The 14677-nt window shown below is 37.7% G+C and overlaps 1 protein-coding gene across 1 annotated transcript in view; it reads left to right on the forward strand.

The window, feature by feature from the left end:
- LOC116307413 (arf-GAP with Rho-GAP domain, ANK repeat and PH domain-containing protein 1) overlaps nucleotides 1-14677 on the forward strand; it is a 41858-nt gene that overhangs the window by 22326 nt on the left and 4855 nt on the right. Inside the window, exons 26-40 of the mRNA XM_031717663.2 lie at nucleotides 3142-3248; nucleotides 3490-3559; nucleotides 3985-4075; nucleotides 6865-6942; nucleotides 8126-8260; nucleotides 8948-9053; nucleotides 9685-9769; nucleotides 10609-10692; nucleotides 11174-11203; nucleotides 11767-11808; nucleotides 11944-12024; nucleotides 12116-12227; nucleotides 13026-13153; nucleotides 13341-13457; nucleotides 13673-13788. Coding sequence (XP_031573523.2) covers nucleotides 3142-3248; nucleotides 3490-3559; nucleotides 3985-4075; nucleotides 6865-6942; nucleotides 8126-8260; nucleotides 8948-9053; nucleotides 9685-9769; nucleotides 10609-10692; nucleotides 11174-11203; nucleotides 11767-11808; nucleotides 11944-12024; nucleotides 12116-12227; nucleotides 13026-13153; nucleotides 13341-13457; nucleotides 13673-13788 — 1382 coding nt within the window. The remainder of the gene's footprint in view (nucleotides 1-3141; nucleotides 3249-3489; nucleotides 3560-3984; nucleotides 4076-6864; nucleotides 6943-8125; nucleotides 8261-8947; nucleotides 9054-9684; nucleotides 9770-10608; nucleotides 10693-11173; nucleotides 11204-11766; nucleotides 11809-11943; nucleotides 12025-12115; nucleotides 12228-13025; nucleotides 13154-13340; nucleotides 13458-13672; nucleotides 13789-14677) is intronic.

A 14677-nucleotide genomic window follows, 5' to 3' on the forward strand; every position in this document is an offset into this window, starting at 1 on the left:
TACGGGATAACGCAACCTTTATTATAGAGGTGTTAAATTATGGAACTCTTTATTTAGATAAAGGACTTAAACTGTGCAAAAATTATAATTAATCGGAAGTTATAATGAATTTCTTAGTCTTTATCTCCTGAAACCCAAACCCAAGCCTTTATTGCGGAGTAGGGCCATTTCATGAAATGTTACATGAATTAGTAGGGCCTTTTAAACTCATGGACACGCGAAGCTAACTCACTCGCTCACTAATAGTTCACTAGCTATTTCAATTGTCTTAGGTCATTTGCTTACGAACGTAACGCGAAGTTACTTTCTCAGAATTATAGCCTGCATGCGAGGTTCGAACTCGCGACCTCCCGCTCTATAATACGGCCCTCAACCAACTGAACCTGAACTGAACTGTTGGTATCGAAACCATATATATTTTACCAATTGGAATGTAAATGTTGAATGTGGGATGCATATGATACCAAGCACTGAGCAAGCGCGCTGACGAACATTGCTTTACTTTCGGATGTATTTACACATGTATATCAAAAGAATCAAGGAAATATGAGGTTCTAATAAAATAATGAATTAAGGTGACTGCCTACTTTTGAAAATTGATTTAAGCTTTTTTTTAAATTTCGATTTTCCGAATTGAAATTTAATGCTGATTCCAAATCTGGAAAGAAAAATAGGGTGTCCCGAGCTCGTTTTCGAGATAATCAGCATTTAATGGAAGCCTACGCACGAGCTTTTGGAGTACAAGTTGCGCCACCGGAAGTGATTAGAAAAACAATTAAGATTAATAAGATAATAGTCATTTGCAGACTATATGATTGCACGAACGAAGGCTAGTCAATCCTTCTACAATAATAAATGGATATTTTCGACAAAAAGACAGAGAGATACATTGATTTGTCATATTTTGTAGTTTCGGTGCTCTTAAAAAAGCTCATAAAGTCGAACAAAAATCCCTACAAAAATCTATTTTTTCACGTGTTCCTGATTTAAACTTTTTCTAAAATGTTGATATAACCTAGATTTTTAGGAGTTTTTTCGAATGAGCTATCAAAAAATATAGAGTCCCGTGCAAAATTTAAGGGTTTTGCCCTGTTGAAGCTGAAAACGCGTATGGTTCTTCAATAAAATCTTGTAGATTTTTCAGCGGTTTTTGAGCGCGCGCTCATCGTGGGCTCAAATCGAACGTTCAAAAGTAGGCAGCCACCTTAAACATCTAAACTAGACTTTCAATAAGTGAAATGTTCATTTGAAATAAGCAAAGTTCGTATTATCGTATCAAAAACAAGTTTGGATAGACTAATTTTGTCGGCTGATTTGAGTTTACTGATTAGTTTACCCGATTTTTAAAATACGTATCTTATATACCCCTTGAAAGACTCGTAGATTTGAAAGATTCATTTCAAAAATCATTCTTCAGGAACACAAAAAAAGCTCGATTCCCCGCAGGGTAGATAGATAGATAGATAAATCGTTTATTTCAAAAAATTCGACACACATCGCGGTCTTCCGACTGAAGATCGGTGGCTTCGATCGGTGGCAGACATTCTGCATCTAACTTCTCGCCTTGTAAACACGCGGGGTCGACTCCAATACCTTCGATTTTTTTAAAATATCTCGTTCGAATGTGACTTTCAAGCTTTTTGGCGTATTCAGATAAGGCAATTGAAGAGGTATCTTCAATTCTTTTCTGTTCTTGGGTATCTTTTTTTGAAATATGGACGAGTAAATCTTCGGACATCGCATAATTCGAATCAAAACATAAGCGCACGTGTGTGATTTGACATATGCTAATGAGCTTCCTGTGCACCAATTTGGCGGACACTAAGTTTTAATCCGCTCGTGACGTCACGTGAAAACCAAGAATAGGTAATCATACAGCTTCGAGTTCAATTTGGGATTAAGGAGGCTCTGGGTAGTTTTGGTATGGCACACCTAGCCGCATTGAAACGGCTACAACTTCGTCTTGAATAACTCGACCTGCACGCGCTTTTCACACAATGTCAGGAAAGGATTAAAGGTTTCAAAAATGATAAATTGAAGGGTTGATACATTGAAGGGTTTTAAGGCAGTGAAATAAAAATAAGTACGCTAACAACTATTTTCGCTCACGGCTTCTTGTTGATTATTCACGCTTGACTTCCGTGTTATTCCTTGTTGTGTGCTGTTAGTTGTGAGCGTACTTATTTTTATTTGACTGCCTTAAAACCCTTCAATGCATATGAAATTAAAGGAAAATATTTGTAAAAGATACATCTTTTAGTGACTTCATTTAGAAAAAAATTGTTCGACGATTTTTGAATGCCGCTTTCATCGATATTTTCTGACAACAAAAGGGGTCGTTTAGCTTCATATCAAAAAATCCATAACGTTAGAAAGAAAGTCACAATTTGATTCATACTCAATAAGGACAGTGTCTATATCCGTACCTATATTGTGAAATAAGCTAATATTGTATACAAATTAGTTCAGAAATGTTATCATCCACCTGTCTTCAAGCGAAGCGTAGAAAAAAGTTATCGTAAGGGGTCTGAAAAGTTAAAAGTACCACTCACTCCCTCACTCACTAAGATGTTAGTAGATCATAATTAAATGTTTATCAATCGTCATCAACTTACGAACGGCGTTACGCGAAACTTACTTTCGGGATCCATACAAACACGTACGAACTTCTTATCCGATAAAGGGTTGACAAATTATTTATATGAGAAACTAGAATTGCATTTAACGATGTGGGATGATGTCTAGCACCAGGGTAGGCTAGCACTGAACATGCTCACACTAGCACATAGCTTAACCTTCGGATCATCAAAAGAATCAAGGAAAGATCGATGTATTAAAAATAAATAAAAAATAGGCTCTTAAACTAGAGAAGAATAATGAACAAAATAAGTATAAAAAGCATATTTAACTTTCTTTAATAAGAACGAACTAAAAATTAATTCCTTTACGGCATTCAAGATAGTTCTCCGGATTTGATACACGTCAAAGTATCGATCTGCTATCATCTTAGTGAGCGAGTGAGTGAGTGATACATTTGCATATTCAGACCCCTCACAATAACTCGTTTCTCAGTTTCGCGTCTCCACAAGTGCAAAAGGTATGTCCTAACAAAGCTTCTCTTTACATTGGGTTTGTTACCAGCAAATGGACAAAGATCCTATAGGTGTTCTTGACCTGGCAGCAGTAACATCACTGGAATTACACACAAGTGAGGACACCAGGACCCTGGATATCGTCACTCCTGAAAAGTAAGAAAATCCGAAAAAAATTGTTGTAGAGGCAGCGAGAGGTTGTTTAACTCTTATATATTCCCGCTCATCTCATGTTGTGTCCTTTTTTTTTGAATCTTGGTATAAGTTACATATAGCGAGGAAACCTTCGGGAGACATATAGCCAAAAAGAACTCGTTTCAGGCAAAGAAGGAAAGAAGGAAGAGTTTTCAGTTGTAATCAGTTGCAAATACGTAACCTTTCTTATTTTATTTTACAGGGCTTATACATTGAAAGGAGAATCAGACGAAGAGCTAGAATCATGGTATGCTGCGATAAAGAACAAACAGGTGAAATGATCCTTCATGATTCATGCTCAACAAGCGGCCCTGGTGGCAGGGTACACCGGGTTACCTGGTTTCAGAGACTTTAATACACTACTAATACACAATGAAAGCCAAATTGGGCAAAACGTTTATGCCATAATTTGATAATAATAGGGGGGAAATATCCAGTTTCAGTTCCAGCAGTTCTTAACCCCGGAATTCGGATTTTCGCTTACGTAATTATGTCTGTAGACATTCGGTCTCCTCGCACGCACCTTAGGGTCGAATTACGTTTTGCTTGTAGCTCGACTAGAAAAGTCGTAAATAAAGCTTTATTTGAACTCATTTTGTCCTCATGTTTCATTAATGAAGTAGAGAATTTTAAAAAAAGTTCTTTTGGGTTTATAAAGTTTTTCAATTTACTATAATTTTCTCTTTTTGATTTTCAGGTATTCAACGTGCACCTCGGTTTCCAGGAGTTAGGATCAGATGGTATTCCACATTTGGTGGCACATTGCCTACAGTTTGTTGAAACTTACGGTAAGGCTGGCAAGATAAAAACACAGGAATTCTTCTCTGGACCAGGGGCACTAAAACATCCGAATCAACAATTCAATTCAAATTATTGTTATTATTTATTTCATGTAATTTTTAATTTTGGGGAATTTTCGGTTGGCTCGTATAGATCGATGGATCGTTTTATTCTTTCAATATGTTAAGGTTTTAATACACCTTCCGACACATCTTAGACAATCACATATTTTAGTCATGATCGAGTGCCAACGTATGGGAGTTAGGATGAAGATCATTTTTCTGACATGTTGTGGTTCGAGGCTTAACCATTTTTGGATTTCCTAGCGTAATGTGATCGATATTGGGTTGTAAGTCTCCCGCCTTCCTATTATTTGGTTAGAGAAGAGCGGATTTAAGAATAACACGCGGCCTCCGATCGCCGCGCTGAAACTTCGCCAGAATACTGTATAAGTTGTAAGCAACGACTGGAGCAAGTTTTAAAGCAAATTGTCGAGTAAAACATTTTAATGTCATAACTTCCATACATTCCCTTATAAACCATACGTAGGAACCTTGTTTGGGCTGCCTGTGGTACAAAACAATCCTCTTGTTGAAAGTTTCCATGAATGCAAAATTATACAAATTGCTTATCCATTTTACGCATGCTTTATTGATTGATGGTGCCATATTTAATATGTGCTTTCCGGTTGACCTTCATTGATGTTGTTGTAACATGGTATCCATGGTGTCCATGGTGTCCATGGTGTGCGATTTTAGGAACAAATTTTGAACTACATCGATTAACGGCTATCTCTGTGCCACAGGGATCCCAAACCCAAGAAACCCTAAAACAGTAATTATACTTAAGGCCCTGTTGCACTGCAATTTGTCCAGCAACTTATATCGCAACGCACTAGTTGCTGGAAAATTGCACAGTGCAACAGGGGTAGTCTCGCTTCTTTTCTTTTTTTCCGCGTAGCAACTCAGTCCTACTTTTCGCAACGGATTGCAGCAACCGGCAACACCATTTTAAGGCATTTTTTTCAAGAATGCATACGCACTTTTCTCATTTCTATCCGAGGAGCCAAAAAATTTTGCAAGTTGCTCCGATCGTGTTGCAGTGTAACACCTCACCTCAAGGGAGCACGCCAGACTGGGTCTTGTTGCCGGCTGTTTTTCGTCCTTCGACGCCATCTTGAATGTTTACGCGGTTTTCCCCATTAGTCACGATCCGAAAACCGTTACGAAAGTCCGAGGGAAGAAAAGAGAGAGGAGAGTCAAATCTCAGACTTTCCATCAGATGATGCTGGCTAACAATTGCTATAAACACTTTCCGTTGTTAGGAACATGCTTAGATGGTCAATATGACTTTTGAGAACTGGAAAACTTCTATTGGGTATATGTTAGTACAGCAATTTTATGTTATTTTATTTAATGTAGGGTTGGCTTTTGAATTTGCTGAACCGTTTTTTGAACTGCAATTATTTTTTTAAGGCTCAAGTGCTATGCTAATGTTGTGACGACTATATTCTTTAAAATATCAGTTGACATAGCAGTTTTCCCATCAGTCTAGTTTTTCTGTTGGTTCACTGTTATCTTGCGAATATTTATTGGGATGTTTTGCTGGTCGATGCCGTAAAGAAACCTCTTTTTACAATCGTTTCCTGATGTAAAGAAACTTAAAAACTATAGCAAAAGATAAACACAAGTATCCTTCATAAGTGTCTGACATAACGAAAGCAAATATAATTAATAATAACATAAGTCAGCAAAATTCACAGAAACATGGGGGCGCAGGGTAGTATCCACGAGTTCGCCAAAGGCAGTTTGATTTTTAACGTGCTCGGGACTCCGGCGCTCGCGACCCGCGCCTTCGATACACTAATTGGGAAAACCGCGTAAGCGTTCAAGATGGCGTCGAAATTAGAATTGATTACAGACTCATTTACTCAGGCTTAGCCTCGTATCAGTGTCTAAATATTCACAAATACCAACGGTAAAGTAAAGAATGCACAGCTTCAACAATACAAACACTTTGAAATTCCACGGACCTTATTCTGCATATTCTGCATAAAATCGAAGCCTAACCTGAGCCGGAAATAGAGTATTACAGTCGGGAAAACGTATAAACAAGACCCAGTCTGCCGTGCTCCCTTGCTCACCTCGGCAACTTACAACGCTACATCTTTGAATGGCGTGCTCCCTTGCTCTTGCTTTGCGAGACCAGTTGCTAAAAAAGTTGCACAGGACCTCTGGAGTTGTAAGTCTATTCTCGATTTTCACATCCCCATAATGCCTTGCGTTTTTGGGAGGTAACCAATCAAAAAACTGTCCCAAATCGAAATGTTTCTCAATTGAATTTATACTATACCTGCTTTTATCTGTACAATACTGATTATCAGTTTATTCCAAGTTTTTTTTGCGTGTACAGATCATCAAGTGTTTTGGTCTTACAGAAAATGTATTGACTTACGAAAAAATGTTCAAAATTTACCTTAAACGTCTTCAATCTTCTATCGTTTTCTGTTTTTTACTTCTTCATTTTATCTTTGGATACCAGACAAGGTATTGTCAACATTGTCTGATCAGCCTTCAGCAAAATAAGTGGGTTTTTACCCCCTGGTTACCCCCCCCAAAGACGCAAAGGATTATGGGGATTTGAAAGTCGAGAATGATGAGATAAGTACAATAATAACATGCAAATTTATTACTCAAATTAACACAGCGGCTTTGAAATTTACGCAACGGACTTTGTCCTTGCCTGGGCCTTCATTACCTTAATTGTTTCACTGAAATGTTTAACTTTCGCCTTCTAGGGTTACAAGCAGAAGGGGTCTACCGAGTTAGTGGAAACCAGGCTAAAATCAGAGCCTTGACACAATCTTTCAACCAAGGTGAGCATGAAGTCAAATGGTATCTCGCCCCCCCACCCCCGGGAGGGGTTCTCCCATATATGGACTATACGGGGATGATCCGCTGAACAGGGTATGGTTTTTCGAGCTTCTTGTCATAAACAGGGTATGCAATTTCACTCAAGTTCGAAGTTCTTCCTGAGTTTCCTGTCATATTCAGGGTTTCTACTTTCGCATTGACCGAAACTGGTTATTATGGTCGTAAAAAACGAGACGCGAGATGACATGATAATTGAAACGAGCACTTAGTGCAATTAATTATATCTTTTGTCATGAACAGGGTCTACAAATTTGGGTTTTTTTGTCATAAACAGGGTACCCCTTTCAGAATCCCAGCGGAACACCCCTACCCATTCTGGAAGTGTTGAAGGAGACTTTTTTTTAATGCCTTCATATTTTCGGAATTGTGAACTGAATCATAACTACTTTGTTTTTCTTTCCCTAAACCCAAAGACATGCATTTGATGGATTATCTCGCCATTATTATCTTATTACTAGCGGGAACAATTTATTCAGAACGAATAATTTAATCGCTTTAGTGATTTTTACCCATATTCCTTTCGGTCCAGTCGCGTAGACTTGAGCAGGTCGACGACAACGTTTTTGAATTGACTGTATACAATTTGTCTCCGCATGCCGTAAATTAATCGCGTGATTGAGCATATAGATCTTGCAGGCGCTTAGAGTCTTGCTCGGCATTGATCGATGCTAAAAATTGATAGTAAACGACAAAACACTAAAGAGTTCCATAATTTAACACCTCTAAAATAAAAGTTGCGTTATCCCCCAGAAGTCCTTGCTTGAAGAATTTGCTTCTGATAACAAATATTGTCTTCCAAGATTCAAGTAATTGCCATTTACGAATGATTACATGCCAGTCACCAAGAATGATGCTCATTTCATTCACATTCATGACAATATTATATACTACTTGCCATTTTACTAGCATTTTCCAAAACAACACAACCTCATATTCAACAGGTAAATGTTATAAAAATTGCTTTGCGAGATATACATCAATGGGTACAGATTTATTTGCAATTTTCATGTTTTTTCATCTCGTTACATATTTGTGTATTCGTATTCAATAGTTCAATAGTGTATATGGCAATTATATCGTAATTCTATGGCTCGTCTTACTAGTTTTTTGTATCGTTTCTTTCAGATGCTAGTCGAGTAATGCTGACACTAGACGATTACAGTGTTCACGATGTGACGGGAACTCTAAAGAAGTACCTTCGTGTGCTACCGGAGCCTGTCGTCCCTGACAATATGTACAAGACATTTATCATGGCATCATGTAAGTTTTCAAATACTTTGAAATTTAAACCTTTGTTGAAGAGCAAAACCTTTATTATCTTGACGAAAGCCAGTTTCTTGTTGGCTTAAAAGGAGGATTGGAATTATTTACTGAGTGAAGTGGGAGAGAGTACCAGCATTTGGCATAGGGCATTCGTAACAGAGATACTAGTAGATGCTCCTCATCCCTGGTCCGTAAGTAAGTCCGCAACACCACAGGAAGCCCAACGCACGTTGTTGTAATGGCGAAAAGAAACCAGTGCACGTGATCAGAACGTGAAAAAAAAACTGGTAGCTTGATATTTTTTTTCAAAATCGTTATTCGTATGTATCAAAATATATGGGGATTTTGAAACTCGTTTTACCAACAAGTTTTACCCCTAAGTCGTAGCAAAATAGGATAATTTTCGGGCAAAGTTCAAAATTTCATTTTGTTTTGCTTACTTTCTGACGACAAACTCTGGAATTTCAATCATTTGGTTATTGTGCTATTGTGCGATATTTCTCGGCAAATTTTTTTTCCGAAGAAATAACACCCAACACGTTTACTTACTCACTAATGCCTAATTCTGAACCAAAAATAAACGAAAACGATTTTTTCGATGTTGCCGCGAATTTTCGATTTGGCTCGATATTAGTGGACAGTCGCTGGCTGTGCCTTGCTAATGATATTTGGTTTTGTTTTTAGGTCATCCTGATCGTGATACAAAGTTATATGCCATTAAAGATGCTCTTGTCAAGTTGCCCAAAGTTAATTATGACACATTGAAGAGAATTATAGGTCACTTGAAAAAGTAAGTTTAATAAGATCCAAGATGGCGGACTTATGCGATTATTCTTTTCATCTAACTTACAGAGGATATTACACGATGGCGCGAAGATATGAAGTATATCCTCGAGTGGTGAAATATTCTTTAACACCACTGAAAAGATAAACTCCATACCTTCAAGCATACCGTATAATCAGTCTTTTTATTTAATATATTAGCCATTTCAAGTTGGGGGGAAATGAGTCAAGTTGACATTACCAAATGTTTTCCCAGTTTTTTCCTCAACCTCGCAGAATGGCCAAATAGACACATCTACAAACGAAGTTTATCGTAACGCGCATCAAAGTGACCGGAAAAACGTCCCAAGTGACGTCATCGATATATCCACGTGTAAGGATATGGAAAATGTTCACTAATAAGTGACATGTTTCCATATCCTCACACGTGAACATAACGGGGCCCCGTTATGTGTTATGTTTGCCATGACGTCATCGATATATCCACGTGTAAGGATATGGAAAATGTTCACTAATAAGTGACATGTTTCCATATCCTCACACGTTAACATAACTGGGCCCCGTTATGTGTTATGTTTGGCATGGGCTCAGTCTAAAATGAGCCATTTCTGATTTTCTATTTCATTATGTAATAATAGAGTCATTGCAGATCAAGCTATTAACAGGATGGGTATTGAAAATATCTCCATGATATTTGCCCCAACTCTCATGTCTAACGAAAATGTAAGTGCAAAACTAGAAATGTCCTCTTAAGTATTTGTGTCTACCATTTGTTATTTCTTTATGCTTAAAAGGCCTATCACCCTTCTAACAATATTCTCAGTATTGATTCTACGTGGGTAGAAAAATCATAGAGTGCCGCTTCTTGAAGTTATACATTTTTTTCCATGCAACATGCTACTATTGACTGTGACGTATGGAACTTTAACTAACGAGGAGGGTAGATAGGCAAATGAAAAGTAGTAGTCGCGCCACAATAATTTGTGCAAATTTACACAATTTCTTGCAATTTCTTCTTTCGCGAATATATGGCATGTAATCTATATGAAAACAGTTTTGACATACAATAGGGCCTCCTTTCTTCTTGGAGGGAGTTGGGCCTCCTCTAACCTAGTTTCAAGCAGTATTAACTTGAGGGAGTTGGGCCTCCAGAAATCAAGTCTATGAGGGCGAAAGTTAGTCTCCTACGCAGCCGCTATTAGTGTCGTCACTCAACGCTCACTCCCCTAGTGTAGTCTCCTACGCAGTCGCTATTAGTGTCGTCACGCAACGCTCACTCCCCTAAGTAGTTAGTACTTGGTACGTGAGCGCGGCGTGACGACACTAATGGCGGCTGCGTAACTAATAGTAGGCCCAACCGAATAAATAAAAATTCGGATTCAAATTTATCCGGCATAGTGTGGACGGGGCCTAAGCATAATACACAATAGTAGTAAACACTAACTAACAATAATTGCTTTCTTTTGTTTAACACAACTTCGTTTCACGGGTCAAGTAAAATCACTATATACACTCGACTTATATTGCTATGCTTATTTATTTGATTCTCTTAACTTTTCCAGACCGGAAAAATGGACAACACTTCAATCAACCAAGAGTTCAAAATAATAGGAGATTTAATTCACTACTACGAATGGTTTTTCGATGTATGTATTCATAATCACGTCTAATAACTTACTGTACAGTGCCACATTTTAACCAAAATAAATCATTTGAGATCCCAAAAACATGGAAGAAATAGAAAACGCGCGAGCGTGCTGTGTGCTGTCATAAAGCACGCGGGGGTTGGCAGAACACGAGAGAAGTGTTAGGAGAAGCACGACGCGTAGCGGAGTGCTTCTGGACACTTATCGAGTGTTCTGCCAACCCCCGCGTGCTCTATGACAGCACACAGCACAGCAAGCAAGTTTTTTTATTTCTTTTATAAAATACAAATTACAATAATAGATAGGAATGACGCAACGGAAGGTGCGAGCGCGTGCAATGTGCTCTCATAAAGCACGCGCTCCAAACCAATCACAACGCAACATTCATAACAGTTATTTTATAATATCATCGATATTACAGTGTATTATTACTGCTATTAATATTTTCATTTTCATTTTCTATGGTCAATTTTTTCCACAGGTTGATGATAAAGAGTTAATAAAAGATAAGGTTGGTAATAGAGATCTTTTCTTTTCTCCACCTTTTCCTGTCCACTTATTCAAATTAATTATTAAAAGAGCAAATTAGTATTAATTAATATATAAGAAATAATATTTGAATCGATGTAATTGTAGATAGTAAGTAAATATGTAATCTCTATAGAAAAAAATGTAATATATACTACAATTTTGTAAATAGTTATCATAACAACAATAATGGTTAACTTTGCAAGTATGACATCTGAATATCGGAAATAAAGTTTGGATAATGTAAAAAAAAAAGGTTGGTAATAAAGAAATCTTCCTCTTATCTTGCGCCGGCAATGCGAGGCTCACATGGGAATACAAAAGAAATGCCAAGAATTCCATCGCGAAAAGGTGTAATTTCTTTTGTATTTACACGTTAAAAACTACACAGTTTGGTAGAGTAACTAGCATTGCACAGAGTAATTGTGTTAGCCTCGCATCCACGATACGAAGGGTCCATTCTGAGCGATTACTTTCTCTATCATGAGTAGCATTTCTTTGCTGTAACTAGTAAAGTAATTTAGAAATTTCAATCTTTGGTTTCAGCTAATGGAAGAAGCGAGAAAAAAAATTCTACAGATTCAAGAAGTAAGTGAATTTTAATTTTAAAACACGACCAGCATGGTTTACTGTGTGATTGAGGGTTCTTGTTTATGTTATGTGTCAGCAAAGTTGCATATTCACACTGTATTTTAATAGTTTTTATTCGTATTCTGTTTTTAGCCGGGGCAAAGTGGAATGAACCAGGAATTCAATTTAGATATTTATGTACAACAAAAGAACGACAGCCCTTGTCTTATTAAAGTGAGTAATGACTTTTCGAAACTAAATGGAATCAAATATTACAGATATTTGTCATTTACTGAATTGTTGCATTAATACTGACTTTCTTGAGGTTGCGGCTGGTATGACTGCTGGTGAACTGTGCATGAATATCATACAGAAAAAAGCACTTCAACCAGAAACTAATTGGGCTCTCTTTGAGGTCATTGGGAAACTGAATCTTCGTAAGTACTGATTATTGCCCCAGTCCGGTTCTCCCTTCCACTTACATGTAAATGTACAAAATGTACATGCACTTAACATTTTTGTAACGAGCACGCAAATGCCCAAAGGATTAGCGTGCATTGTGTCATTTTAAAAGCTTAGATCCAATAAAACGTGAGACTGCTGCTATTATCAAAAACAGTGACGTTACTGTTTCGTTGCTCTGTAACTCTGTACCATGTTTCAGCGAATACCTAGAACACAGTGTAGAGAAATTATTAGCGACCTAATATAGCTAAGCAGACTCGTGGTGAACAACACTACTCATGGTAAATAACCCAAATGCACGAATTAGACACCTCTAGTGAAAGATTGCCTGTTGTACATAGGAGGCGTTAAAAATGACGTTCTTAGAATAGATTACCAACAAGAAAATCACTTCACAACGCAAAGGTTTGCGTTATGTATATTTCAATTTCCAGAAGTATGCAAGAGCTTGTTGATTAATTTCATCAGGTAATCATAAAGCGTTTCTGAAAAACGATTGATGTGCAATGCACATTTTAATTGGCTAAAACGACTTTATCTCTAATCTACCCAAGAGGAAATCTGTACCCCCCCCCCCCCCCTTCCCTCCCCCAATCCCCTAGAGCGCTGCTACGCAGGCTAACAGACCTGTTTCGAGTTCTGAATAACTATTCTCTTTAAATATACCGTTCAAACTTCCTTTTATCAAGTCGCAAAAAGTCGCGGAAATCGAAAAAACACATAGCCGCGATGACTATATGAAATTTGAGTTTATCGTCTTTGCCATACAGAAAGAGCTGTGCACCACCGAGAGAAGGTTTTACCTGTTGTAATGTCATGGGAAGCCTTTGGAGAGATCAGTAAAGGCAACTATCTTATAATTAGGGAAAATCACATTGCTGAGAGCATCCAGCCATTCGTGAGTATAATCGAGTGTCAAGACTAATTCTTCGTTCTTTTGTTCATTCCTTCTATCGTGTTTATTCATTATGCGTTTATATTTGTATGCATGTGTTCTATGCTTGCACTTATTCTTTCGTTTATGCTTTTATTCGTTTGTTCTCAACGAGTTACTAGACATTAACTATATCACCATGTCTGCACAGATTGGAACATCTCTGACTCTAGAAGGCCAGCTTCACGTTCGTGAACCAAAGAGAAAAGACTGGAAACTATCAACGGTTATACTGAAAAATGGTTATATGGTGGTAGATAAAAGCAAGGTATGATAAGACGAAAGAATTATACAGATTAATAATGATATATGATACTGATATATAAGACAAGGTCGTGTTAACAACGGAGTATAATAATGATAAAAAGTGATGAAGATACACTGACTTAGGGCCTGATAATGCATAATTATAATCATGATATATATCGTAGTGTAGCTTATCCTACAAATCTTTCAAACTTACATAGTTCGATTTTTTTCTAGTCGTTTTTCAAGACGATCAAGTCCGATAAGTCCGACAATGACCAGTGGTCATTACACAATCTTGTCGTCTTCCTTGGTGTACCGTCAGAAAAATCAACCAAGGGTGTAGACACCAGGTAATTGGATAATAGAGCAGTTTTCGTATGACTGTGAAAACCTCACGGCACGAACACGGCAAGGCGTACGCCAGACCAATCACTGCGCGAGAATTTATTTTCCATCCTATCGAAAATAACTAACTGATCAACCAAGTAAACAGATAAAGTAAGGTCAATGCACAGGAAACCCGGCTATATTTTGATTGCTTCTCTTAGAAAAGTAACTTTGCTCTTCATGGGTTTCCTATGGTTTGTAGTTGCCTTTGATCGCGGTTTAAGTAAGAGAAGCTGTAATCAGATCCGCGCTGTAAATCGATAGGCGATTAAATTCAAATTAATAACCGTTGATAACGCACTCTAAAGGTGCTGACACACAATGCGACATTGCACGCAACATTGCAAGCAACAAATTTGAATCGGGGTGACACAAATTGCAACAAAATCACGTATCATCGCTTGTGTCAGCCTGCTATGCTAAGATATTTGGTCAGAAGTTATAAATTTGGTGCAAGCCGTTTGGCTGGAAATTTCAAAATGTTGCTAGCAATGTTGCAGCCATGTTCACACCATGAAATTTGTTGCTCGCAATGTTGCAAGAGTAGAGCGCGATTCAACTTCAGGTTTGTTGCATGCAACGTTGCGTGCAACAAGTTTGGGGTAGACACACGCAGCAACATTCCTGCTGCGTGCAATGTTGCCTGCAATTTTGCACCGTGTATCAGAACCTTAAAAGAAGAAAGAAAGTGCGTTACACAACACAGGCAACCCATAAGAAGCAAAATACCAATAGATTTGAATTAAATCGCCTCATTATCAGATTACAGCACAGGGAAACATGGGAAACGATCACAACACAGAAAACCCATAAAGAGCAAAGTTACTTTCCTAAAAGAAGCAATCAAAATAT

This window comes from Actinia tenebrosa, unplaced genomic scaffold (genome assembly GCF_029948245.1).
Source record: "Actinia tenebrosa isolate PJP-AT-01 unplaced genomic scaffold, QUT_ActTen_1.0 PGA_scaffold6__47_contigs__length_16458017, whole genome shotgun sequence".
In the NCBI taxonomy this organism is placed as follows: Eukaryota; Metazoa; Cnidaria; class Anthozoa; order Actiniaria; family Actiniidae; genus Actinia; species Actinia tenebrosa.